At 33.8% G+C, this 27,397-nt stretch overlaps 1 protein-coding gene across 3 annotated transcripts in view; it reads right to left on the reverse strand.

The window, feature by feature from the left end:
- The window catches only part of LOC150102443 (2-oxoadipate dehydrogenase complex component E1), a 481,556-nt gene that overhangs the window by 116,987 nt on the left and 337,172 nt on the right, over positions 1–27,397 (reverse strand). For all 3 annotated transcript variants that reach the window (XM_090399364.1, XM_090399362.1, XM_090399363.1), the window contains 2 exons: positions 19,659–19,798; positions 2,758–2,914 (listed from right to left, as the gene is read on the reverse strand). In XM_090399364.1, coding sequence (XP_090255490.1) covers positions 2,758–2,914; positions 19,659–19,798 — 297 coding nt within the window. The remainder of the gene's footprint in view (positions 1–2,757; positions 2,915–19,658; positions 19,799–27,397) is intronic.

A 27,397-nucleotide genomic window follows, 5' to 3' on the forward strand; every position in this document is an offset into this window, starting at 1 on the left:
TGAAATACTTTGTTCCACTTCAGTGGAAATAACATAAATAAACTAAAAACTAGAAAGCAAGTAATAACAGTTAACAACTCTAAAATCATCCCTTGTTTAGACATCCTCATATTCTAGTAACAAGAGGGTGTCTAAAGGCATTTTTTTTGTTTCTTCAGACCATGTTGTTTATTTTTTAACGGTATATATATCAGAACACAGAATAATAAGTAAATAATTATTTATTAACTTATTGCTGATATTTCGCTGGTGTTATAACCGGCATCTTCAGAGCACAAAAACACAGTTTGTCACAATCCGCGAGACTATAACAACATGGTGTAATTGACGGACTAGTTAAACAAAATTGTAGCAGCAACACAAAGATTAGAGTCCTGATTTTGGCACCCTCTATCTGAAAAAAAAAATAAATGAAAAAAAATGAAAAAAAAAAAATCCGGTACTAGTTTTTTCTTAAGATGACTGTCTCCCAGATTTTAGGCAAATTTATACAGCCATATTTGTTGAGATTTGGAGTGTGTTTCAGGGCTTCTGTTGCCTCTAAGAACAATCTCTCTGACTTGTAAGAGCTTCTGTGCAGTACTTTTGTGTTCTTCCAGTTGATCCTGTGTGCAGGGGTATCCAGAGCATGGTCTGCTAGGCCTGACTTGCCACAGTGATAATGCTGGCTGTATCTTTTGTGTTCGCTGATGCGGATGTTCACAGTTCTTCCTGTTTGACCGTTTCTTCAGACCAGTTTGGCATCTTTTTTATTTAAGTTATTCATTTCCATGTATTATGGAAATTACATGGAATTCATTCCAACTATTCATGGGCATTTGTATCTTCTACAAGTGATTTAATTTTTTCTACATATTCTGTAAAGCTCAAAAATTGTTGAGTTACCTTTGTCAGCTTTCAATAGTATGATGTATTTGTCTTTGTGTTGTACCAACCAGGTGTTGACTTACGCTTGGACTTGCTGATAGTTCTTCAGCATTAAACTCTTAGATTTCGATCTCCGAGTTTCGTATCTGGCTTTAAAATAATGAGGGATTTATTATCCCCGTAACTTAATTTATGCCACTGGAAAAATAGCCTCTTGGCTCTTTATTGTATTTGTCTTTTTTAATATTTTAAAGGCCTTTAATTATATTTTCGTGATATTATTTGTAGGTGGTCTTACTTGTAAAAGTACAGAGGCTGTTTGAATGCAAAGAAAATCTGCAGCATCCCTTGGAATTCTTTGGAAGTTTTTTTCCCACATTTGCAATAATATCCAATTTTGGAATATTACTTGGAGAGTCTCTATACTCGTGCCATATTATGGGATAAACTGCATAAACAAAACTTGAGATTGAGATTAGTTGGTGATGCAAGTTACTCTCAAACTTCTTCACTATCTAAGCATCTAGCACACCTACTGAAACCTTCCATTAGGCAAACATCATCTTATGTAAAAAATACCATACACTACATAGAAAATATCAAAGACACCACACTTGCTGATACTGATATAATTGCAAGCCTAGCAATAGTAAATCTTTTCACAAATGTTCCAAAAATAGAAACCATATAATTATTTCAAGACATCTTCCCACCAGACATAGTGTGCCTCTTTAAACACTGCATCAATAGCACTTTTTTTCAAATTTGAAGAAATTTTTTTTTAACAGAAAGAAGGATTAGCAATGGGTTCTCCCCTTTCTCCTATGTTAGTAGACATATTTATGGATTGGTTTGAAAACGTAGCCCTCCAACATCTAGGAACACAACCAGAAATTTGGCAAAAATAAGTTGTGATATTTTTATCATATGGCCTGGTACTTCTCATCACCCGACTGCAAAAAATGGGCATTCATTTCTTATGTGATAGAGCTGTAGAATTTCCACCAACATAAATAAAAGAAACCAAGAGCTACAGTATCATAATTCTGCCATTCTAAAAACATTTTTTTTAAGGTTTCACAGGCCTGACAAATGGCTACAATGAAACATTAGTCAAAAATTTTATTTCAACCTCCAAATAATCAGAAGAATAAAAAAACAGGCGAAAACAGTCAATCACAGATAGAATAGCAACATTACTTCATTGAGAAAATTTAAAAGTCGCTTTCTATCCAAAATTTCTACAACAAAATTTCTGAACATCTGTAACCTTCTGAACCTCCACATCTACCACTCAAAAAAACCAGGTGTCTAAAAGATCAGTTGCAATTATGGTCTACACTACATAGGACAGATTGATAGATTTAGTGAGATACACTGATTGGAACACTTCAAGGATGCTGAGTGAAAGATAGCACAAATTAAGACTGGCAGCACCTACAATGGAAACAAAATACAAAACAGAATGGCAACAAACTAAAATGCTCTACATTGATTGCAGTCTTTACTCAAGAGCATTCAAAGAATCAAGTGAACTGAAGAAGCATCCTCTTCAGTGTAACAAAAAACGAGGGATGATTTTACGTGAAGTCTAGTCTTCCCAAATTCATCAGGCACATATACAGCAAACCATGAACCAGCAGCCAACATAATAGCAAATGCACAATTTCCGTTGTTTAAACGTTTTTAAATATTTTTCACTAGAGACCTTAAAATGTTATTACTTGCTTTCTAGTTTTTAGTTTATTTGTGTTATTTTCTGATATAGTGAAACAAAGTCAAAATTAGTCAAAATAAGAACATAGTTTCTAAGTGACGCCTTTGTTTGTGGTTTTATAGTTCTAGAAATCATTATGCTTTATAAAACAGTAAATTAATTATAAGTCTTACCTTCTCCTGATGAGATGAAAACATCAAAAATTATCTGTGCACCATTAAAAAAATCACCAAACTGGGCTTCCCAAATAATTAAGTTATTAGGGTTCTCTATACTCATGCCATATTCAAAACCAAGAACAGCTTCTTCTGATAAAATACTGTGAGCCACCTACAATATAAAATATACTTTAAACCTTGATGAAAATGAATAAATAAATGTCTTTTCTGAATTTCACACTTGCTTAAGATTATTAGAAACAATTTATATGTGATTTACTAAAATATATAGCCAAAAGGCTTCAGTTCAGCAATGCAAAAATTATAAAAATCAAGTGGATATTAGATCCAGCATTATTTCAAAGCCAAATGTAGACACTATGAAAGTTTCCTAAAAATAAGTTGAACAGAGAGCTTATGGGAATATGCCCCCGCTGGAATTTATGAGTACATCAGTGCAGACCACTTTAGAAAACATGCACGCTGCCCAGGCATCCATATATTCACTTTCTAATTTGGTCCATTTTCAAATTCCTTAGTACTGAAAGAGAGTTTTTGCTCTCTTAAGGTTTCTGCCTGGTATCTGATGAGAACAAACCAGTTGAAAACAGCTGTAAGGCCAGTGAAACCTTAAAAAAATAAACCAAATTAAAAAGAAAATATATGGACGTCTGGGCAGCATGTATGTTTTCTAAAGTGGTCTGCACTAGGGTGACTCATAAATGCTGGCGGGCATATTCCTGTAAGCTCTCTGGTCAACTTATTTTTATGAAACTTTCATAGTTTCTACAGGGTGTTCGGGATAAATTTGACATATTTATAATTAATTATATTTTTCCGTAAGTTACATGTATTAACACACACTTCTCTTCATTTAAAAGTTTGGACCCTTCTTCATTCATATACAAGATGTCAGAAAGGATGGATAGCTGGAACCCACCTGAATCATGGAAGAGAATAACTTGTATCATGATGATTCGTGCCCGCCATCAAAATAAGGATATTACGACTGCTACCCAATGCTCCCTGAATACAGTAAAAACAATCAGGCATGAACTAGAGACTTGCAATGGTGACTACGAGGATGTAGCAAGAAGAAAGATCCCTAGCAGACGATCTGATTGCGTTCGTACAGCAGAATTCCTCGCAAATCTGCAGGAACAGGTGTTGAAGAACCCTGGCATTGGAATTCGGGCTTTGTTCGTGGAGTTGCTAACTGTAGTCAAACCCTGGATAACAAGGGTAGCCAATGGTAGGCCGTATGTATGGCAGCAGGATTCGGCCCCTTGCCACACCTCTGGGAAAAGTCAAAAATGGTTGTCTGAAAATTTCTACGACTTCACCAGTCCAAATGTTTGGCCTCCAAACTCCCCAGACCTTAACCCCATGGATTATTTTGTATGGGGCGCAGTTGAAAAAGACACCAATCGCACTTCCAGTAATACAAAAGCCCAGTTAATGGATAAAATTAAAACAGTTTTTGCGGCCCTTCCCAGGGAGACTGTAGCATCAGCTTGTTCGAGGTTCCGAAGCAGAATTGAAGCTGTGATCGATGCTAATGGTGGTTATTTTGAGTAAATCTTGTTGATAGTATTGTAATTAACTCTGCCTGTAATGTTTTTTTGTCAATTCATTAAATTTAATAGATACAAAGAAGATTTTCTTTTTCCTTACGAAACTGTCAAATTTATCCCGAACACCCTGTACATTTGGCTTTGAAATAATGCTGGATCTAATATCCACTTGGTTTTTATAATTTATATGTGATTAATCTAATGAAGAGTACATATGAATTCAGTTGTAAATAAGGGTAACAGATATAAATTAAAAATAAACAGTTCTGTTTAGATATCTAAATAGCAGAGTGGGAAATGAAATCCATGCTTACAGAAGTGTTTGGGAAGGTTTGAAGATAATGGCAGAGCTAATAATAATAACAGTAAATATTATTGGTAATTAGTTTACGGAATTAACAACGCATATAAAGTATATTAATTAAAGGTAACTTTAATGAATAACTTCTATATTTTGGCAACGTCACATTGCCATCTTCAGGAACATAAAGATATGGTATGTGCACGCAGGCACTAACACAAAGCAAATGAGGAAGAAAGCAAGAAACTAATATTGTTCCTAAAGTCCTAATGGTGCCCTCTTGCGGCAAGATGGTGCCCTCTTTCCGCAAGAGGGCACCATCTTGCCGCAAGAGGGCACCATTAGGACTTTAGGAACAATATTAGTTTCTTGCTTTTTTCCTCATTTGCTTTGTGTTAGTGCCTGCGTGCACATACCATATCTTTATGTTCCTGAAGATGGCAATGTGACGTTGCCGAAATATAGAAGTTATTCATTAAAGTTACCTTTAATTAATATACTTTATATGCGTTGTTAATTCCGTAAACTAATTACCAGTTATGTCTGACAAACGTATAAGCCTTGCTACTAGTAAATATTATTATTATCCATCTGCCACAAGGATACTAAAGTCCAACTAGGGTGACAACAGCTTGAACTGCATGAACCCATATGCTTACTTCATACCTTTACAGTGCATGTAAACTACTTTAAAATATGTGCAAGGTTAGTTTTACATATGCAAGATGAAACCCACAGCATGAGGAGGAAATTAACCTCACAACCCAAGACCGACTCACCCTAAATACTAGACAAAAAATCTAAGTAGATGAATCCCATACTGGTAATCATCATCATCATCCAACGTAGCTGTTGGTTTGTGTATATGTATACATATTTAATCTCTGAAACATACATATTTACTTTTAAAGTAAATATATATTTAATGTCAACTGCACCCATAAACACTGGTTAACCATAACATCATGGGCAGGGCCGGCTCACGCATAGGCACTGTGTGGAACTGCAGCACTCCCAATTTTTCTCGATATATATAAATATATTTAATTTATTTATATTTGCTTGTAATATTTAATTTTATCATCAACAATCCTATACAATTCTCTTATTTTGTATAAAAAATAATAAAAATCCATCTTGTAGCACTTAGGAGGACGAAGGATGCTAGCAGCATTGTGTTTACCACAGTGTCATATTGCTATGCACATGCACATCATAGTGAGATGCAAGCTATTAGAGTAATGCGGTACTGTCTGTCGCACAGTTCCACTGTTGTTTATATGCAGTTTGCACCAGCAGTAGAGTGTTCGTAGTGCTTATTATGTTTACTCCATCTCTTTAAATATTTGGACATACAATTAAAGGATTTAATTGTAATGTCCAAAAATTGTACATCCATTCCTTTAATTACAATTAAAGGAATGGATTTTATTTTTAAGTAATTTTGAATTATACCAAACTGTATAATTTTATCGATAATAAATAATATTTTTTCATGTTTAATTTTTTTTTAAATTTTTACCATAATTTTGATATTTTATCCAAACACATATACACTGTACTTACAGTGTGTATGTATATTTCAAAAGTTGCAGCACCCCCACGATTTCAAGTCACAAGACGCCACTGACCATGGGCAAGCTAAGGAGTAAATACTCCTTAGCTTGCCCATGGTAAATAATCTGTGGGATCCCACTCTGGATACCAAATATGGAACTTTTGTTTTTCAAGCCCTTCACCTGGAGGTGCTTTCTATGATTTACTTTGTAACCAAGTGAAAGTTTTTTTTCGCTTTGTTACAAATTAAATAAAATTTTTTAAGAAATTATTTTCTTGTTTAATCCTTTATTCAAGTGTGAGTAAAGTTAGTGCGTGAAGCATCTTCATGACTAGGCTACTTGTATAAAGTGGCTGATGACTTCACGTCAACGGCCTTAGTATTCTATAATGCAAAGCACATCCTTTTAGATGAGGATAATGCTATGCACTATGGAAAGGGATCACTACCCAGACTGGTTTCACTCTTTACCGAAGTCTCCTCAAGAGCAAAACCAGTCTGGGTAGTGACCCTTCTCATAATGTATGGCATCATATATGTCCTTAAGGATGTGTGTGTGCTTTGCATTATGAAATACTAAGGCAATTGATGTGAAGTCATCAACATCTATAAACAAATAGCCTAGGCATGAAGATGCTTCATGCACAAACCTTCTTTGCTTACACTTGAATAAAGGATTAAAAATACATATAATTACTTGACAAGTATAATTTAATTAGTGGGAATAGAACCCCCAAACCTGCTGGCTGGATAGAGACATTATCTCTTCAGCCAAAGAGGTAATTTAAAATCAGAGTGCTAAATTAGATAATCATTATACATAAATTTTTAATGAACCAAATCTCTAGTCTTATAACTATCTAAATGATTCCTTAAAACTACAACAGGGAATGACTATATATAGTGTGCCTGTTAAGTAATGAGAACAAATATTATACCAAAAGAAAATACTATATTTGAAATTGTTAATTACACAAATTCAGAATAATCTCCCTTCAACTCCACGCAACATTTACATCTGGCATACAGATGTTCGAAGGCATGTGGAAGTACTGAATGGAAACTTCCTTCAGTGTCTGGGTCACACTGCGTTGAATGTCTTCAATGTCACTGATGCATTCTCTTTTTTTGGCACACTTCATCTTCGGGAAGAGTAAAAAGTCTGCGGGAGCCAAATCTGGCGAATGGGGAGGTGGGGGTGGATAGCATATCCGCTCTCCAGCCAAAAGGCTGTGGGTTCGATGTTTTTGATTGTCTGTGAAAATACTAATGGTGGTTGGCGGTAGATGGCGTTGCTGTAGATGATAAAAGTAGTTGGTGGAGATGGAGAGTTGTGGAGTAGATGCCCTCCCTGGAGGTGTCATATAATAATAATAATAATAATTCGAGCAGCATTAAAAAAATTGACCATTGTTTTGACAAGTGATTTTTCCAACCAGATTTTCTTCTTCCCAGGGAGAAGAAGTTCCACGCCATTCCATGCTCTGAATTTCATTTCTGGAACAAACTGAAAACAATTTTCATCATCAGTGACAATTCTTTGCAACACATTATGATCTTGATCAACTTGATCACATTTATCATATTATAATTAGTGGGTTTTGAAAACATAGTTGTAAGTATAACTAGCTTCAAGAATTTTATTGACTAATTAAATTTTGGTATTGAGCTCAACTGCTAATGTCATTTTTCTTTGATATTAAACCTTAAGAGTTCTGAAATAATAATAATAAAATTTTTAAACTCTCCCAGGCCAATGATTCCTAAAAAGTAACTTATGTAATTATAACATGACAATTATATAAAGAACTGAATTTTTAATTTACTTTCTTCAATTGGACACAAAAATGCATGCACCGATTCCCTTCTTAAAGGGAATATAATAATACTCTGACTGAATAATAATATCTTGACCGTTGACTATGAGACACAGCTGGCAGTCTATATTATCAACCACAGGATATCAACCACATTGTATCATATAGGCAACATAAACATATTGGCACTGGTAGCAAATTTACACATTAGCCCAAAGGCAGTCAATGAGTTAAGCAGTTCATTAGAAATAATATTACAAAAATTACAGATTCATCCAAACATTAAAACAGAGATGCTTTTTAATAATGCTATATTCTTGTTCTTATTTCACTCATTCAATCTTTCACTCAGAAATTGAACTATCCTCTTGTCTCATAAATCATTTGCTTAACTCAAAAGATATACATATATATATATAAAATTCATCAGCAGAGAATACCATTGAGGATTATCCCTTTTCACTACATTCTGAAGCAGGACAAGAATCGAGTTCCTCCTCTGAATTGAGTAACATATGTATTTCATGAAAGAACTTTAAGTTGACCCAATTGTCGGAATTATGCTTCCTTAGAAGGAATGTCTACAACTCTCTGTACTAAAAAACATTTATAGGTTGTTGCAAATGGAATAATATTTCAAATATTATTCCATTAGCAACTAATTTGGAGCATACAATTACTCTCACTGAATTTAGACATTGTGTTTCCTTCAATGTTATTACAATTTCTTCTTAGATAGATAAAATCCATACAACAAGGACTTGAAAGTCACCTATAAATTCACTACATGCTTGTCCAATCTCAAAATATTTTGTCTGATACATTTCTCACACATAAGAGAAAAATCGATGATATTTTTGGTAATTTAACATGAGTCTTAGATTAGCCCAGGTTCCAAAGGAGTGGAAAGATAGCAAAATTGTTCCACTTTGTAAAAGGGATGATAGACTAAAGCACTGAATTATAGGCAATCTGCTTGTCTGGAGTTGTAGTCAAGGTAAGCGAGTGAGGACAGGGATTCAGAACTGGGACATCATGGGTTTGCTAAAGAAAGATTGTGTTTTAGTAATCTTCATACTTATTATAACAAGGTGATGAATACATTGGACAAGGGGGACACATATACAGTAGTATATGTGTCCTCCCTTGGAACAAATAGGTTGGATAGTACATTAGTGAATTGGATTGGAGATTGGCTGTCTGATAGATATCAGCAGGTTGCGTATGGGAAAGGTGATATCTCAGAAGAGGAAAGTTACTAGTGGTGTGCTCCAGGGGGGTCTGTTTTGGGGCTATTGTTGTTTAATTTGTATATAAATGATGGAAAAGGGCTTAAATGGTGATATACAGTTGTTTGCAGATGTTGTAGCTTTGCAACTATCTTAATGGGAGAGCATGTGGGAATATCAGTTTAATGTTACAAAGTATAAGGTTTTAAAATTTGAGTACTCTCTCACATATGGGATGGGGGCCCCAAAAGCTCCCACAAAATGCTTGACTCAATACAGAGGAGAGCAATCAGACTTATTAATGATCCATCTCTTACCAACTCATTCCCCCCACTTTTGCACAGACGATTGGTCTCTGCACTATATGTATTCTACAATTTCAGATGAACGTTTTCCACGGAAAATGTTCATCTGAAATAGCATCAATAATCCCCCCCCCCACTTAGTACTATGCTCATTGGAATACATGCAGCTGCTGCTCAACATCCCTACACAGTGCACCTTAAAACCCACAGAACAAGTTTCTCCTCCTCCTCCTCCATCCCTGCAACTGCTATACTATGGAACAGTCTTCCCCTTGACGTGTTCCCTAAGGAATATAATATACAGTCATTCAAATCCAATGTGTACCTTCTTTCGATCCATATATATGGTACTAATGTACTATAGGTTGATCTACCAACCTCTTGTGTATGGGCTCAACATAAAAAAAAAAAAATAAATAAATAAAATCTTACTGCTATGCAAAAAACATAACAACCACAATAAAACAAGATTTCATGCAATTTGAGCATTTCTACCAAGTTCTTAAAGGATTATATTATCAAAGTAACATTCATTAAATTTATTATTCATTTATAAAAATTCAAAAAATTATGAAAGTAAGTGGTTTAATTATTACAATATTATAATTTACTTTACTTCAAATCTGCATCTGTGCACATAGTAAATTCAATGATAGCAATATTTATGCATTGAGAAATGCAAACAGATTTTCATGTATCTAAACTTATATGAATAAAATTTTAAATTTGGAACCAATTTATGACTTAAAGTATAACTTTTACAGTACTATAAAAATGAACTTATAACAAATGTGAGTTTTTTAAAAATGTAGTAGAGCTGTGTTCAACTTCTGGTATCTACCCCATAAAGTTTATGAAGTAACTTATGAATCAATTAAATCCCTTCTCCATCTCCTGTTAGATAAATTCAACAAATTTCAGCAAACTGAGTCATATATCATAATAAATCACTTTAGATATCTAGTGAATCTTCCCTGCACACTCTTGGCAGCCAGTAAAGATCCTGGTGAGTAAAATTATAAGTTTTAATCCAATAGTGACAAAAGGAATATATACGAGATCATGACCTACTTTTTCCTGACTTCTGAGCTTTACTAGTTACCTTACCCTCCTGAATTTTAATTCCACATCAATCAAAATACCAAATCTGTGTATTCAGTAACTTTTTGTAAAGCCTCCATTCAATTTATATCCTTACCAAATTGCATATATACTGCTTGTAAAAAAAAAAAAGTCAACAGACACCCCTATGGGCAGGGTACACTATGCCATGTAATGAGTCAAGTATTTGTAGCCAGTATAAATCAGAGGAATATAATGCTCCCAAGTCAGTGCAAATGTGTCCAGGTGAAATGGATGCAAGAAGGGAACTAACAGAGTTTGAAAGAGGAATTGCGATAGGATGCCACGATGCAGGCCTATCTGTTCAGAAAATTGTTAAAAAATTGGGTCATCCCAGGTGAACAATCAGTGATACCATACTGAGATGGAGGCACAGGGAGCCAACTGCAAGTGCTATCCGCTATGTAGAGACCACCATTAGTTGTCCAACATGTTGAATGCAGAGTTCTGGACATCGACTGAAACATGAATCTGCGCAAAAACAATCAGAATAGATATCACAAGATGGGTCAATGGTAGGACAGCAATATGCAAGCTCTGCATTACCTGAACAAACATGCAGTGTCATCTTCAGTGGTGCGAAGAGCATGTTCATTGGGACATGGAAGCTTGGAAAGCTGTGTTATGGAGTGACAAATCACACTACACTCTCTATCAAGCAGATGGATGGGTGGTGTGATGGATGTCAGTGAATGTCTCTTATCAGAATGCATAACCCCAACTATAAAATTTGGAGGTAGTGGTGTGATGGTATGGTTCTGTTTTTCCTGGTTTGGCCTAGGACCTCTGTGCCACTAACATTGAACTCCTACAGGTATCTGAACAATGCAATACTTCCTGCTTTGTGACATTTTTGCATAACTGAACATCGTCTCTTTCAGCAAACCAATACACTATGTCATAAGGTCTCCCTGCATGGTCTGGGGACACGAACGGCACCACACTTGAATGGCCTCCACAGAGCCCTGATCCCAATCCTGTTAAACATTTTTGGGATGAACTGGAGCATTGGGGTCAAGGGGCATCTGCCCACATTTTTGCAGCTACTAACTATACAAATCGCAAATCTGCTCAGCCATGGACTATTGCTCACATATTTCGGATGATGTACCAAAATCCTCTCTAAGATTGCTCAATGCAATCCAATTAATTAATGATCCCTCTCACAAATTCACTTTAATCTCTTTCCCACATACATTTAGTTTCAGCCTTATTCCTGTTCTACAGATATTTTCACAGCTAGTGCTCTGCTGAATTGGTCATTATCATTCCTGCACTATCCTTCAAAATCATACAAACAAGAGTTGCTGCTAACCAACACCCATTAGAGTCTAGCTTGAAAATCACAAGATCAACTGCTCTGCTTCCTCTTTCATTCTATCTACTTCTGTTTTCTGGAACAATCTCCCTGAGTTTCCCAAATACTAAAACATTCTGCTCAACAACTATTCAAAAACAATGTTAATATATTCCTCCATTCTTCTTACCCTCCTGCTCACACAAGGCACTGATGTGCTATAGGTCTTGCAATGCTTCATCTGTGGAATCAGGTATTAAAAATGTATAAATATATGCATATATACATTGATGGGCTGAAAAAAATTACACTGGAAAAAAAAATAAGGTCGTAGTAATGCAAAGTTGAAAAATGCTACTGTAGAATATCAGACAGAAATACATAATAATAATGTAGGAAAACAGGAAGAATGTAAGAAAATGTTTGTAACAATTCTTATGCATCGTTGCAAACTGGACCTAAGAATCATGCCAAATGAATTACGTATGTTATTAAATATTTTGCAATTTTATAAATTTTAATAAAAATACAATATTGTTTTTAATTTTAGAATAAAAGGACCTTATCAAGCAAACAAATAAAAATATTAGAAATGCAATTATTTCTACAAATACCCAGCTACTTGTTGCACTCACAGCACTTTTTTGAAGAAAAGTGCTGTGAGTGAAGCAAATGGCAGGGTATTTGTAGAACCATATTCTACATTAAATGATAATTCATATTTCATGTTCTTAAATACTTGATGTGAAATACTTAAATTTAAAGGCCCAAATATTTCACAGAAGGTTTTGTCAAAAGATACAACTCTCTCATTATACCAATCTACAAAAAATTCAAATAAATAGAATGAGAAGTATCAATAAATTTCCTTGGTTAGAATCTAGGACAAGGTTTATGTAAGTTTCCTTGAGAAGCAGCTAAACAAAACAAAATCACCAAAGACACTACTTGGTGAAGAATACTGGATGATTCTTCAACATGGACGTTAGTTTACCAAGGGAGATTTTTATTCGAGTTCACAAATCACAGAAGTATAGCAAGATCCACTGAGTTCTCCAGATCTTGAAAAGAAGATACATCATAACCTGACATGAAAAGTGCTGTTCGAAACCAACTTTATATATTATTATTATTACCCCAAGACCTCATGGAGTCGAAGACTCATCTGGGAGGTCCTTTTATCACACACACACATCTCATCATACCAAGCCTTAAACACACTCAAACTCCTCGCAGACACCACACTCTCAGGCAAGCCATTCCAATCATTCACAACTCTGCACAAAAAAAACCTGCCTCTCACTCCCCTACTCACACCCTCTTTATACAGTTTCCAGGGATGACCTCTGGTTCTCCCCTGATCTTCCACTATTCTCTGTAGAACTTCTCCACCATTGATCTTATAACAACCCCCCTTACCAACTTGTAGGTCTCTATCATATCTCCCCTCTTCCTCCTCTCTGCAAATTACATCTTCTCAATCTTTCCTCATACTCAACATTCCAGAGGTCAGAAACTACCTTAGTCAGTCGCCTTTGGACCCTTTCCAACATTTCTTCATTCTTCTGAAAACCCGGTGACCAAATCTGGGCACAATAGTCCATGTGTGGCCTAATCAAAGCCTTATACAACGGAATCTCCCTACTTCTACACGTCAGTGTCCTCCACATCATTCCCTGAAGCCTTTGTGTTGTCTTCACAATTTTGGCAATGTGTCCCTTAAATTTTAGATCCTTATCCACTATCACCCCCAGATCTCTTATTTCTTCTACCTCCAACAATATATTCTCACCAAGCATAAATTCTGCATCCCATCTTTGTTTTCCAAATTTTAAAACCTTACATTTTGCAACACTGAACTCATATCCACATTTCCGTGCCCAATCACTCAATTTATTCAAGTCTTCTTGCAAGGCCACAACATCTTCACTACTCTTTATGGTTCATTCCATCTTTGCATCATCTGCAAATAACTGAATATCTCCATCCAAATCTTCACCAATATCATTAATATACAAGTTAAATAGTAATGGCCCTAAAACAGACCCCTGAGGCACTCCACTAGTGACTTTCCTTTTCCTGGATATCGCACCCCCATACACAACTTGTTGATACCTATCAAATAGCCAGTCTCCAATCCAATGCACTAATATAATATCCAACCCCATCTGCTCTAGTTTGACCATCAACTTTTTATAAGGTACTCTATCAAAGGCTTTTGCAAAATCCAAGTATATTACTGTGTATCCTTCTCCTCTGTCAAAGGAAGCAGTCACTTTATTGTTATAAGTAAGTAGATTACCAAAACATGACCTCCCTTTAGCAAATCCATGCTGTCCATCAAAGATTATACCATTGTTGTCTACCCAAATCTGGATCCTAGTTCTCACAAGCTTCTCCAACAACTTAACCACAACATCTGACACACAGATAGGCCTGTAGTTTGATGCTTGAGTTCGATCACCTTTATGATTTGGCACAATCTTGCCCTTCTTCCACATCTTAGGAACTTGACTAAGTGCAAGACTCGTATTAAAAAAATATGTCAAGGCAGGTGTCAACTCTCTGAGATTATATATAGTGTGATATACAGTAATCCCTCAATTAGTGCGTCATTTTTTTTCGATGTGGGACAAAGTTGCTCGCATCTATAGTGATCCTAAAGTTATACGTGTCCCCTGGGTGAGCAACAGCGATAGGCAGCCAGTCCATCCTAAGGATCTCCTGGCCAATTTCATGATGTTTACTGATTTATTGAATATAGTGACTTGCAGAAACCAGAATTTAGAAACATTGGCCCTACACTACGTATTTGTCAATTAAATATTCAATCTATTAACAAAGCCAAATGCGATTATTTATTGAAATTATTGTTAATCAACAATGTTGATGTGATTGCCGTCCAGGAAACATGTGCTGCTGATCCTGAACAGCTCCTTTAAAAAGGTCGCATTCCAGGTTACACTGCTATTGGTGCAACTTATCATGAAATATATGGAATAGCAACATATGTGCAAAATTGTCTTAAAGAAGTTTTTCTTATATCTCAAAATATTGTAGAAAACATACATACAGTAGTGATAAAAGTTATATCGAATATTCAATAAAACTTTTATACTTTATCGAAATATTATTCGATAAAGTAATATCAAATAAAAATATTCGATATTACAATTATGAATATTTATAAGCCACCTGGATCACCTTGGCCAGAAAAAATTATTCCTATTGCTGAACATCCCACAATTTATATTGGAGACTTTAATAGTCACCATGAACAGTGGAATTATGCTCGAAACAATGAATGTGGCGAAAAACTTGTTGACTGGATCGAACTAAATAATCTTCACTTAGTCTTTGATGCCAAAGACAAAGCCACGTTTAGATCTGCGGCCTGGAAAAGAGACTATAACCCTGATTTATGTCTTGTGAGCAAAAATAATTCAGGTCACCCTATGCAAAATCTGAGAAGGATCTTAACTGACTTTCCTCATATTCAACATAGACCGGTATTAATTGACAATGCCATTTCCATACCCATTTTTTCCTTCAGGATATATTCAAGTTTTCTAGGAGTTCATCTGCTGACTGGAATAAATACAAATGAACTTGACAAATGTATTCACTGGATATCTCCAATAAGTAGTAATTTTCATCAATTTATAGGTGTAGTCCTGGTTGCTGCCAAGAAAAGTATTCCTAGAGGTATTACACATAATATATATTCGGTTGAAGCGAAGAATGTGAATTACTTTATAATGAATATCAGATAAACAATGACTCAAAAACAGTAGACAAACTCCTAGAAAACTTGAATATATCCCAAAGGAAAAAATGGGTAAATACAGTTGAAGGTATAGACTTTACTCATCCCAGCCGTAAATAGCTTGGAGCCTTCTTAGGAAACTAGGTGGTAGTGCTCCTTTGATTGAAGAACAACCAAGAATCACCCCAGATCAACTAGCTATACATATTGTTAATATATCATGTATCCCAATCAATAAAAAGCATACAAGATATATAAAGAGAAAATTAAAAGAATTTAGCAAGTCTTCACCTATAACTTCAAATTTTGCACAACCTTTTACGCAGCAAGAAGTTGAAGCAGCCTTAAAGGAATTAAAGCCTGGTATGGCTCCTGGTTTTGATAACATTCTTTCAGAATTTTTGATTAATCTGGGAAGAAATGCAAGATTGTGGTTAACAAAGTTCTATACTGACATTCTTACAACTAGAAAACTTCCCACTATTTTTAAAAAAGCAAAAGTACTTTCAATTTTAAAGCCTAGTAAGCCTAATCATAAACCAGAAAGTTACCGACCTATTACTCTCCTCAGTTGTTGTTATAAACTCTTTGAAAGACTTATTTATAATAGAATAAGCTCCACAATTTTTAAAAATTTCCCAATAGTACAAGCTGGCTTCAGACCAAATCGTGGGTGTTGTGACCAGTTTCTCTCTTTGGTAACTCACACAGAAGCTAGTTTTCAAAAAGGTTTAAAAACATCAGCAGCATTTATTGATTTGTCAACAGCCTTCGACACCGTTTGGAGACAAGGCCTTCTATATAAATTATATAAAATTATCCCATGTAAAACAATAGTTCATATTATTAACAATATGCTAAGAGATAGAAGATTTATTGTGACTATAGGTAATAAAACTAGCAAAAGGAAGTTAAATAATTGACTGCCACAGGGATCAGTTATATCTCTATTATTATTCAATCTATATATATCTGATCTTCCCATCACTACATCAAGGAAATTTTGTTATGCCGACGATATAGCAATAACTACACAGCATAAATGCATAAGTCGTACAGAAGAAATTTTAAAAGCTGACTTGCTGACTTAACTATTCTGGATGAATATTTTAAAAGATGGAAACTCTGTTTAAATAGGAGCAAAACGGTAATATCTTGTTTTCATCTAAATAATAACTTGGCAAATGTGAAACTAAAAATTGAATTGAACAACACTATACTTCCATGTAATACATTCCCTAAGTATTTGGGAGTCAAACTTGACCGTTCTCTCACTTTCAGGCAACATCTTTCAAACTTGGCATACAAACTAAGGACACGTAATAATATCCTACAGAGACTCTGTGGCACTATCTGGGGTTCTAGAGCCTCTACTCTTCGGACAACAGCCCTTGCTTTGGTATTCTCAAGTGCTGAATATTGTGCTCCTGTGTGGCTAAACAGCCCTCACACAAGGATTATCAATTCTCAATTGAACAATACCTTAAGATTAATTACAGGCTCTATTAGATCGACACCAACATATTGGTTACCTCTTTTAGCAGGCATTATTCCTACAGAATTGCGTAGATTGAATTCTTTAGTCCGTGAATTCCAAAAAATTGCTGGTAATCCAAACCTACCTATTCATCAGATCTCCCGACTCTTAACATCAATAGATTGAAATCTCGCTATCCATCACTACAAGCAGCAGAACTAGTGCTAAATAATTTTAATCATTTATCAAAGTGGGAAGAAGCATGGAAGGAAAATATGAAAGAACACTTGCATAATATGTTTAAAGGTGATCAAATCATCACAGGATCAGATCTACCTCGCAAAACATGGACGTACTAAATAGAATTCGGACAAATCATGGCCTATGTGAAGATACTCTCTATAAATGAACAGACAAACATCTCCAGAATGTGACTGTGGTGCTCCACGACAGACTATGCAACATATTGTAAAAGAATGCACCTTCCGTTCTTATCAGAATGACTGGAATGACTTTTTACAAGCGGCTCCTGAAGCTGTGACCTGGATTATGAACTTAGATCTGAATTTATAATGATATATATGTTTTTTTTTCCTTATTATAACATATCAAGACTTTTACTTTTAACTCTTATTTTAATTTTCCAACTTCTTGGATTAGATCTCTGTTTTCCCCTCAAAGTTTTAACTTAAAATATGTTAAATTCTTCAATTCTGTTAATATATAATGACATCATGATTCTCTTTTTTAACATCATGTTTTTGCCATGAGCTATGTATGTATGTATGTTTTTTTCGATACCCAAATTCGATTAGTGCGCCTATATTCATCTTAAAATTAAATGTTACAGATTTTAAAAATTTTCTATCTATACATTTTTATGGCTAACTATATTAAAAAATCACTCCCACACCAGAATGAAATAATTTAGTTATCGATTTAAAACATTTTACAAAGTTATTTTTAATGGCATTCTACACTACTTTCATGTATACCATGTATACAGTACTATGTTCCAAATTTTTACTGCCAAAATTTATGTAGTCTTCTATAGTACGCCCACAGATTCGAGACTCTTCGACACTGCACATGTTATAAAAAGGATAATCCATTCCGATAATAGGGTAATCAATCCGTCTTCTGGGATGAGTTGTTAATTATTACATGTCGGAAAATTAACTGCTCTTTTATGATCATTGTAGTTTTTAAAGTGGTAACTATTTTGCTTGTATAATAGTTGGGAAATTATATCTATAAAGCATGTGATTTTGCGTGTTGGTGACCAATTTGTACGTCCTTCAATGATAACGTCCAAGAGTTAATTAAATCTCATTCTGAAGAACTGAGTGATTCCGACCTGCTAAATTTAGATGCACAGCGGGAAGATCCCGAAGAATATGAAGAAAATTTAACTACTGAAATTCAGCCAAAAGAGATTTCACAGAAACAATTTGAAAATATTTTTCATATGATCGAAGTTTTTAAGCAGCAATGCTTAGAGAATGACCCTGATGAAGAGAGAAGCAGTAAAATTTGCAGAAGAATAGAAGAGGCAATAGGGCCATACAACAGGCCAATAGGTTGTATATGAAAAAAAGAAACAAAATGCCTGCTAAACTACATTAGCCCAATTCTTTGTTGAGAAGTAGAATAATAAAATTTATATTCTGAATATGTTTTATTGTCTTTCAGCTTCATGGTTTTCCTTTCTTAATTCTTTTATAAAAAAATTAAGTATCAAAAAAGAAATCTGAGGAATGAATTACACATTTTCCCACAGGTTATTATATTCGATTAGTGCATTTTCGATTAACGTACCTGTTTTAAAGAATGTATTAGGCACACTAATCGAGGGATTGCTGTATAGCTTGTATTTAAGCAGCACGTAAACAGTTAGAACTGAGAATGTGCTACATTGCTAATCTGAATCTATACAGAGTGGAGTATTAAAGAAAATGAGATTAAATTCAATGTAAAAAATTGAGAATATCCTAAGCATATGATGTCATTCTCTTAAAAATATGTACTACATATTTTCATAACCCATTAACCCAACTAAATAATGTACGTACACAAATCTGGTATGAGGGGGGAAAAAAAAGCAATAAGAAGTCCAAAACCATGACAACAAGTAGAAAAACATAAAATGTTAATTGAATTAACAATTTTGGGAATGTACACTTGAATGTACATTCCCGAAAATGGTAACTATTTTAAATTAAATATGGATATAGTATAAAAATGTTGATGTGATCTGATAAATAATATCTCATATCTTATTTCTTATAATTTAAATTTTTTTCTTTTATCAGCACAGAGTGATGATTACATTTACTTCTTCCAAAAATGAATGGAAGAAACAAGAATAACTTTCTAAGTATTTTGAAAATTCAAGCTAATGCTTGCTATAACCTTTTTCTTCATTATATTAAAAAATTGCACTTAGTATAATTTAAGTTTTAGATAGCACCTCATAAAATGCAACTTGTTCTTCCATAATGTGGTTTAGAGGAATATACATTTCAGCATTATTTTGGTCCACTAACATGGCATGTCTTTGACTAAAAGTTCCTCTTCCAATATCCTGTCCACTAATTCTCACATTATGACCTATTTCAATAATTAAAAAAAAGTCACAAATCAACATTTCAAAGATAATAATCGGGACACTTGTGACTTCATTTTATTCATTTGCACTTTTAAACAATTATTGCACATAAGCAAAAAATGACTAAAATATAGATACTAATTTGACTAAAACATTTTGTCGAATTAGTATCTATATAATACTACTACTTTATACTCTGCAGTAATCTTATGTATTGTATGTAATCAGAAGTCACATTGAAAAATAAATCATAAATCAAATTATAAATAACTTGAAATCAATTCACTGAATTCAATTTTATCTGACCATGAAAACATGAATATCTAAGTACATCAGAGTGTGTATTTTACATCACTCTTACACATGAAAGGCTGCAAGGCCTATAGCAAATAAATAGCACATGTGTGGGCTTGAGTCACGAGCCAAGTAATATGCCAATATTCTCTTTGAAGAGTTGTTGGTTGTAGCCTTTGGAGAAAACTTTAGGGGGGAAGGCTAATCCACAAAATTCAGATAGATGGAATGAAAAATGAATGGGAGTCAATGAGTGAGCAACATCAAAAGATGTTGGGCAGCTGTTACTGCTCATTTTACTGAGATTTAACAGAAATGGGGAACATGGTAATGGCAATTCTGCTGAACAATATCAAATAATAGTACTGCAGAAGAGACAAAGCAGAAACTGACCATTTATGAGATTGTGGATGAAGAGTCGACTGTAAAGGAGGGGGGGGGTCATCAGTCAACTGAAATGTCCTCTTCTGAACAACATTCAGAATTTTTGGGAGATTTTAGGTGTATCACTCCATATATAAGAGCAGTATTTCAAGAATGAGCCTATTTGAGATTCATACAGATTAAGCAGATGAACAGATAAAAGGAAACAAAGTAGAAAAAAAGGATGTCAAGGTTTGTGGAAACTGAGGATAGTAGTAGGGCAGCCACTTCCGACAAGATCAAGATAATATAAGGAATCATGACGTCACTGTGTGTGTGTGTGTGTGTGTGTGTGACATCATGTGCTTGGAATATTTGGAATTTCCCTGGGGGCATATGTGTCAATGACTTCAGTTCTTGTGTTTTGTTTGCATATGGAATTATGGGGGATGATTAGAGATAAGGATATTTGTGTCATGATTGCTGAGGCACTTTGAACAAGATCAAGATAAGATAAGGAATCTTGTCGTGTGTGTGTGTGTGTGTGTGTGTGCGTGCGTGCGTGCGCGCACGCGTTGTTTTCAGATGTATGATAAATGACATCATTTGTTACTTGTTAATAAGTGACGTTATTGTTTTGAATGGAAAAGGGAGATATATTAGTGGATAAGGATTCGTGTCATGATTGGTGGGACACTTTTGACAAGATCAAGATCAAGATAAGATAAGGAATAGTGACGTGAATGTTTGTTGTTTTCAGATGGAGACAAGTGACGTAATTTGTTAGTTGTAAATAAGTGACGTTATTGTTTTGAATGGAAAAGGAAGATATTAGTGGATAAGGATTCGTGTCGTGATTGGTGGGATACTATGAACAAAATAGGGGTAGGGTGAATGGGGGGGAAGCGACGTCAGTGTTTTGGATGTGTATTGTTATGATTTGTAGATAAGTAAATGGTTTGCATATGACATTATGGGTGATGGATAGTAATAAGATAAATTTCGGAATGTTAGGAAGTTCGCTGCCCCCCCCTTCTGTCAGGGACATCACATGGTGTGTTGGGTTCGCGTATAGCATTCTGGGTGATATTTAGAGATAAGCAATCATGACGTTATGCATTTGGAAATTTCTGGGGAACATATGTCTCTCTGTGATATCACATAGTACGCTGGTTTGCTTATGGAATTGTGGGTGATGTTTTTGAGATAAGATATCTTGGAATTTTCCCAGGGTGACACACATCCATCATTGTCATCATGTTTTGTCTTTGGTTGTCTATAGATGGCCGTACTAATTTTCCAATACATTTTGGGGTATTTCTTTCCTGTTAAAGGGTGGAAATTCTTAGAGTAGAGTCGTGACGGGCGTCAGTGATTAGGCTTTTCTGAATAATTTAATTATATGCTGGTGTCACTCACACACACACACACCCACACACACACACACCTATTAGACATAAAAAGTAGTCGCTAATGTATCCATGTTGATACTCTAATATGTACCCTATGATTATTCTTATGGAAAAAAAAATATTCAGTGTTAGAATTATTCTTATCAAAACATACGAGCAGTGATTATTGAAATTACAATTATCAATCGTTATGTTTAAGTTAAAAAAAAAAATTAACTTACATTTCTATCCAGAATGGGAACGTCTTGGTACTATCTAGGTTTTCTGAATATTTCAAATTGTTGATTTTTAACATATATTCACAGCACAGAACACAAATACAAGTCTGAAAATGCAGTTGACTTTTTCATTATATGTTACTGGGGCTAACATATATTCACAGCACAAAAAAGACTATGGAACTGTAGTTTAATCTGTTTGTATTAATCACATCCTGTAATATATGAGTTAGGGTATTGTTCAAAAGGTATCATTTTGCCACGGTTGGTTGGTTGGTTCTCAAACACTTACATATGACTAAGTGATTAGCATTCACATGATTGTGATGACACATGTCCTAAACTTATTCATTCCTGATTAAGGATTTTATACACTTATTGTTTTCAAGTAGATGGCTTGTTTGTTTGTTTACATTTTGTGTAGCTAGGAAACTGGAATTTATTTCAAATGAATATTAGCTCTGTAATATATATTTTGTTAATTTTATGTTACCTTTTATTTGACTGTAATATTATTAACAAATTGTATTTACTGAATCTAACATACAGAAATTAAATAAAGTGAAAAAGACAGTATTTTTATTTATTTTTTCTTATTCTTCTGATTTAACATTTGCGCTGATCATAGTATATGATTTGCCACTGGTGCTTACGTGTAATTCACGTGATTTTTCTCCATGTGACATTTCAAAACAAGTTGAAGTATGGTTTTTACATAGTTCAACTATGTAAAACTCATTTCCATTATTCCTAATTGACTATTGTCCTCTCAGCCTGACATTTATTTCAGAGTAGGTATATTTATATATATATTTTAACACAATTATTATATTAGATATTCTTTCCAATACAAACAAATAATTATTTATTCTTATTTCAAATGGAAATTAGCTCAGAAAGAAAGAAAGAAAAAAAAATGTTTACTGTCAAATAAATATTGATGATCATAGCAAACAAGAAATTCATCAGCTTTTTCAAAGTTTTGAAATTCATGCAAGTATTGTTTTCATCATTTGGTATCATTTAAATGAAGAATGGGTCTGGCTATTAAGTTTGTTAACATTTAAAAAAATTTTTTTTTTTTACTTATTCTTCTGATTTAATATTTGCACTGATGTTCATAGTGTATGATTTGCCACTGGTGCTTACGTGTAATTCACGTGATTTTTCTCCATGTGACATTTCAAAACAAGTTGAACTATGGTTTTTACATAGTTCAACTATGTAAAACTCATTTCCGTTAGTCCCAATTGACTGTTGTCCTCTCAGCCCTACATTTATTTCACCGTATGGATATTTATAGATATATTTTAACACAATTATTATATTAGATATTCTTTCCAATACAAATAAATAATTATTTATTCTTATTTCAAATGAAAATTAGCTCAGAAAGAAAGAAAGTGAATTTTTTACTGTTATTCTGATTAGAAATTGATATTTAAATCCACAACTTTATACCTTAATGCAATTCTGTTTAATTATTGTAAAAAAAAAAAAAAATCACTACTGTGAAATTAATGCCAGGAATGGTGGAAAAAAAGTGGTGAAAACTAATAATATTCATGTAATTGATTATTTTAGAAATTTTCTAATGCTACCTATTGGCATTGTTTGAGTTATCTGAAAACATTTCATTCACATAATTGAACATTCGAACTGTTAGAATTTGGTGGTTTTACAGAGAGACAGCAGATAATTTAACCCAAAAACGTGACTTAAACTCCTAAAGTTTGGTATAGAAAAAATGTTTGTACTCTCCAGATAACACAAATACAAATTTTACCTTTCCACAAACAAAGTAAGATAAAAACACACCAACCGTATATCCAACAGTATGTGAAAACATGTCATTGAGTCATCTGCCCAGAAGATTCATTTCTGAAGGAACGGTCAGGGTAGGGCATAGTAAGGGTAAACAGTACTATAAGAAAAAACCATAGAGTCAAGTGACTTTGGACTTAAGGTAATCGTTCATCCACTGCAACTGCTGTATTGTGTTGTGGTGTTTTGTGTTCGGTAATGTAAAAATAATGGGTGAACCACAAAATTCTTTGAAAGTTTCTTTGTGAAAAGTTCTAATTGTTTAGAATTTTGTAACAGAAAGTTAACATAAAATATAAGATCAGAGCTAATAATCAGTGAAATAATAATAATTAAATAACTATTTATTTGTGGTGTCATATGAAGTAATCTAAGAAGAATGAAGGTAAACAAATATCAAAAATTGACAGTGGGTGAAAAATACGAATTTTCAGTTATCATTGGTATAATTGATGTTCAATTTCTTTTGAATAAGACTTCAAATTTATTTCCTAAAGAAATTTGTATTTCTGATGGAATTATTTTAAGATATGCATTGACAAAATCACCTTGTTGTTGGAATGAATTACCTGAAAGAGTTAAAAAACAGAATTCTTGGTTAATAAAATATAACCATCAACTGAAGTGGGAAACTGGTTCACTATCTCTGGACAAACTAAGAAATTGGATGATAGAATCAACATGCAAATATCAAATATTGCTCGCCGAAGGAAGAGAAAAATCAAAAACATTAACAAGGTTGTTAGAGAGACCTGTTCTGGATTTAAATGAAATTGGATGCCCAAAACGTGAAAACATAAGGTGTACTTTTAAATGCTTTTGGAAACATAGTGAACGTTTCTGTGCTTTTAATAATGTTCAAAAATATATGTATTGGTTTCAAAATAATAAAAATGTGACCCTTAATTTTACTGCAGTAAAAAATTCCCAACGATCGCAAACGAAGAACCTTTCAGATGAGCGTCACATTATTGAAAACCACATGATGGCAACTCGGCAATCATGGGAAAAACCTTTGAACAACAGCACAAAATTAACAAGAAGCAGATTAAGGACCAAAAAATAAGATTGTATTTTTCACTTTATTTATTTTCTGTATGTTAGATTCAGTAAATACATTGTAAATAAAATTTTCACTCAAATAAAATGTGTAAATTAGAATGAACAAATTAGGTGTTGTTGATGTGTTATACAAATTTAAGTAAGACCTTTTTTGTGAAATTTCATGCAAGAAACTAACCAGACTTTTTTTTTTTTGAAAATCCACTCAGTGAATTAAAAGTCTTATTTGTTCATGCAAGCCCTCAAATATTTCAAGAAACTGTCAACTCTTGGAAGCAAAAGGAATTGGGTATTAAATTAAGAGCCAGAATTTTAGTGGAGAAGATTTCACCTGAAAAGTCACAATTTTGTTATTATAGCTGTAGACACCTCCAACAGAATAAAAAAAAAACAGTCGTACTGAAAGCACGACTGTTAGAATTTGGTTATTTTACAGAGAGACATTAGATATTTTAAACCAACAAGTTACTAAAACTCTTAAAAAGATTGCTGTAGAAAAAAGGTATCACAGTGTGCAGATAACATCAAGTGAATCAACATGCATATATCAAATAAAACATTAACGAACTTAATAGCCAGACCCATTCTTCATTTAAATGATACCAAATGTTTAAAACAGTATTTGCATGAATTTCAAAACTTTCAAAAAGCTCATGAATTTCTTGTTTGCTGTCATCATAACTATTTATTTGAGGGTAAACATTTTTTTTCTTTCTTTCTCAGCATTTGAAATAAGAATAAATAATTATTTATTTGTATTAGAAAGAATATCTAATATAATAATTGTGTTAAAATATATATATAAATATCCCTACTCTGAAATAAATGTCGGGCTGAGAGGACAAGAATCAATTGGGAATAATGGAAATGAGTTTTTACATAGTTGAACTATGTAAAAACCATACTTCAACTTGTTTTGAAATGTCACATGGAGAAAAATCACGTGAATTACACGTAAGCACCAGTGGCAAATCACACTATGATCAGGGCAAATGTTAAATCAGAAGAATAAGAAAAAATAAATAAAAATACTGTCTTTTTCACTTTATTTAATTTCTGTATGTTAGATTCAGTAAATACAATTTGTTAATAATATTACAGTCAAATAAAAGGTAACATAGAAATTAACAAAATATATATTACAGAGCTAATATTCATTTGAAATAAATTCCAGTTTCCTAGCTACACAAAATGTAAACAAACAAACAAGCCATCTACTTGAAAACAATAAGTGTATAAAATCCTTAATCAGGAATGAATAAGTTTGGGACATGTGTCATCACAATCATGTGAATGCTAATCACTTAGTCATATGTAAGTGTTTGAGAACCAACCAACCAACCGTGGCAAAATGATACCTTTTGAACAATACCGTAACTCATATATTACAGGATGTGATTAATACAAACAGATTAAACTACAGTTCCATAGTCTTTTTTGTGCTGTGAATATATGTTAGCCCCAGTAACCTATAATGAAAAAGTCAACTGCATTTTCAGACTTGTATTTGTGTTCTGTGCTGTGAATATATGTTAAAAATCAACAATTTGAAATATTCAGAAAACCTAGATAGTACCAAGACGTTCCCATTCTGGATAGAAATGTAAGTTAATTTTTTTTTTTTAACTTAAACATAACGATTGATAATTGTAATTTCAATAATCACTGCTCGTATGTTTTGATAAGAATAATTCTAACACTGAATATTTTTTTTTTCATAAGCATAATCATAGGGTACATATTAGAGTATCAACATGGATACTTTAGCGACTTTTCATGTCTAATATGTGTGTGTGTGTTTGAGGGACACCAGCATATAATTAAATTATTCAGAAAAGCCTAATCACTGCTGCCATCACGACTCTACTCTAAGAATTCCCACCCTTTAACAGGAAAGAAATACCCCAAAATGTATTGGAAAATTAGTACAGTCATCTATGGATAACCAAAGACAAAACATGATGACAATGACGGATGTTTGTCACCCTGGGAAAATTCCAAGATATCTTATCTCAAAAACATTGCCCACAATTCCATAGGCAAACCAGAGTACCATGTGATATCACAGAGAGACATATGTTCCCCAGAAATTTCCAAACACATAACGTCACGATTGCTTATCTCTAAATATCACCCAGAATGCTATACGCGTACCCAACACACCACGTAATGTCCCTGACAGAGGGGGGGGGGGCGAAATTCCAAAGAATCCAAAATTTATCTTATCACTATCCATCAGCCATAATGCCATACGCAAACCATTTACTCATCTACAAATCATAACAATAGATATCCAAGACACTGACGTCGCTTCTACCATTCACCCTACCCCTATTTTGTTCATACTATCCCACCAATCACGACACAAATCCTTATCCACTAATATCTTCCTTTTCCATTCAAAACAATAACGTCACTTATTTACAAC

This window comes from Typopeltis vanoorti, chromosome 10 (assembly GCF_054136105.1).
Source record: "Typopeltis vanoorti isolate ZY-2024b chromosome 10, IOZ_Tvanoo_1.0, whole genome shotgun sequence".
NCBI classification, from domain to species: Eukaryota; Metazoa; Arthropoda; class Arachnida; order Uropygi; family Thelyphonidae; genus Typopeltis; species Typopeltis vanoorti.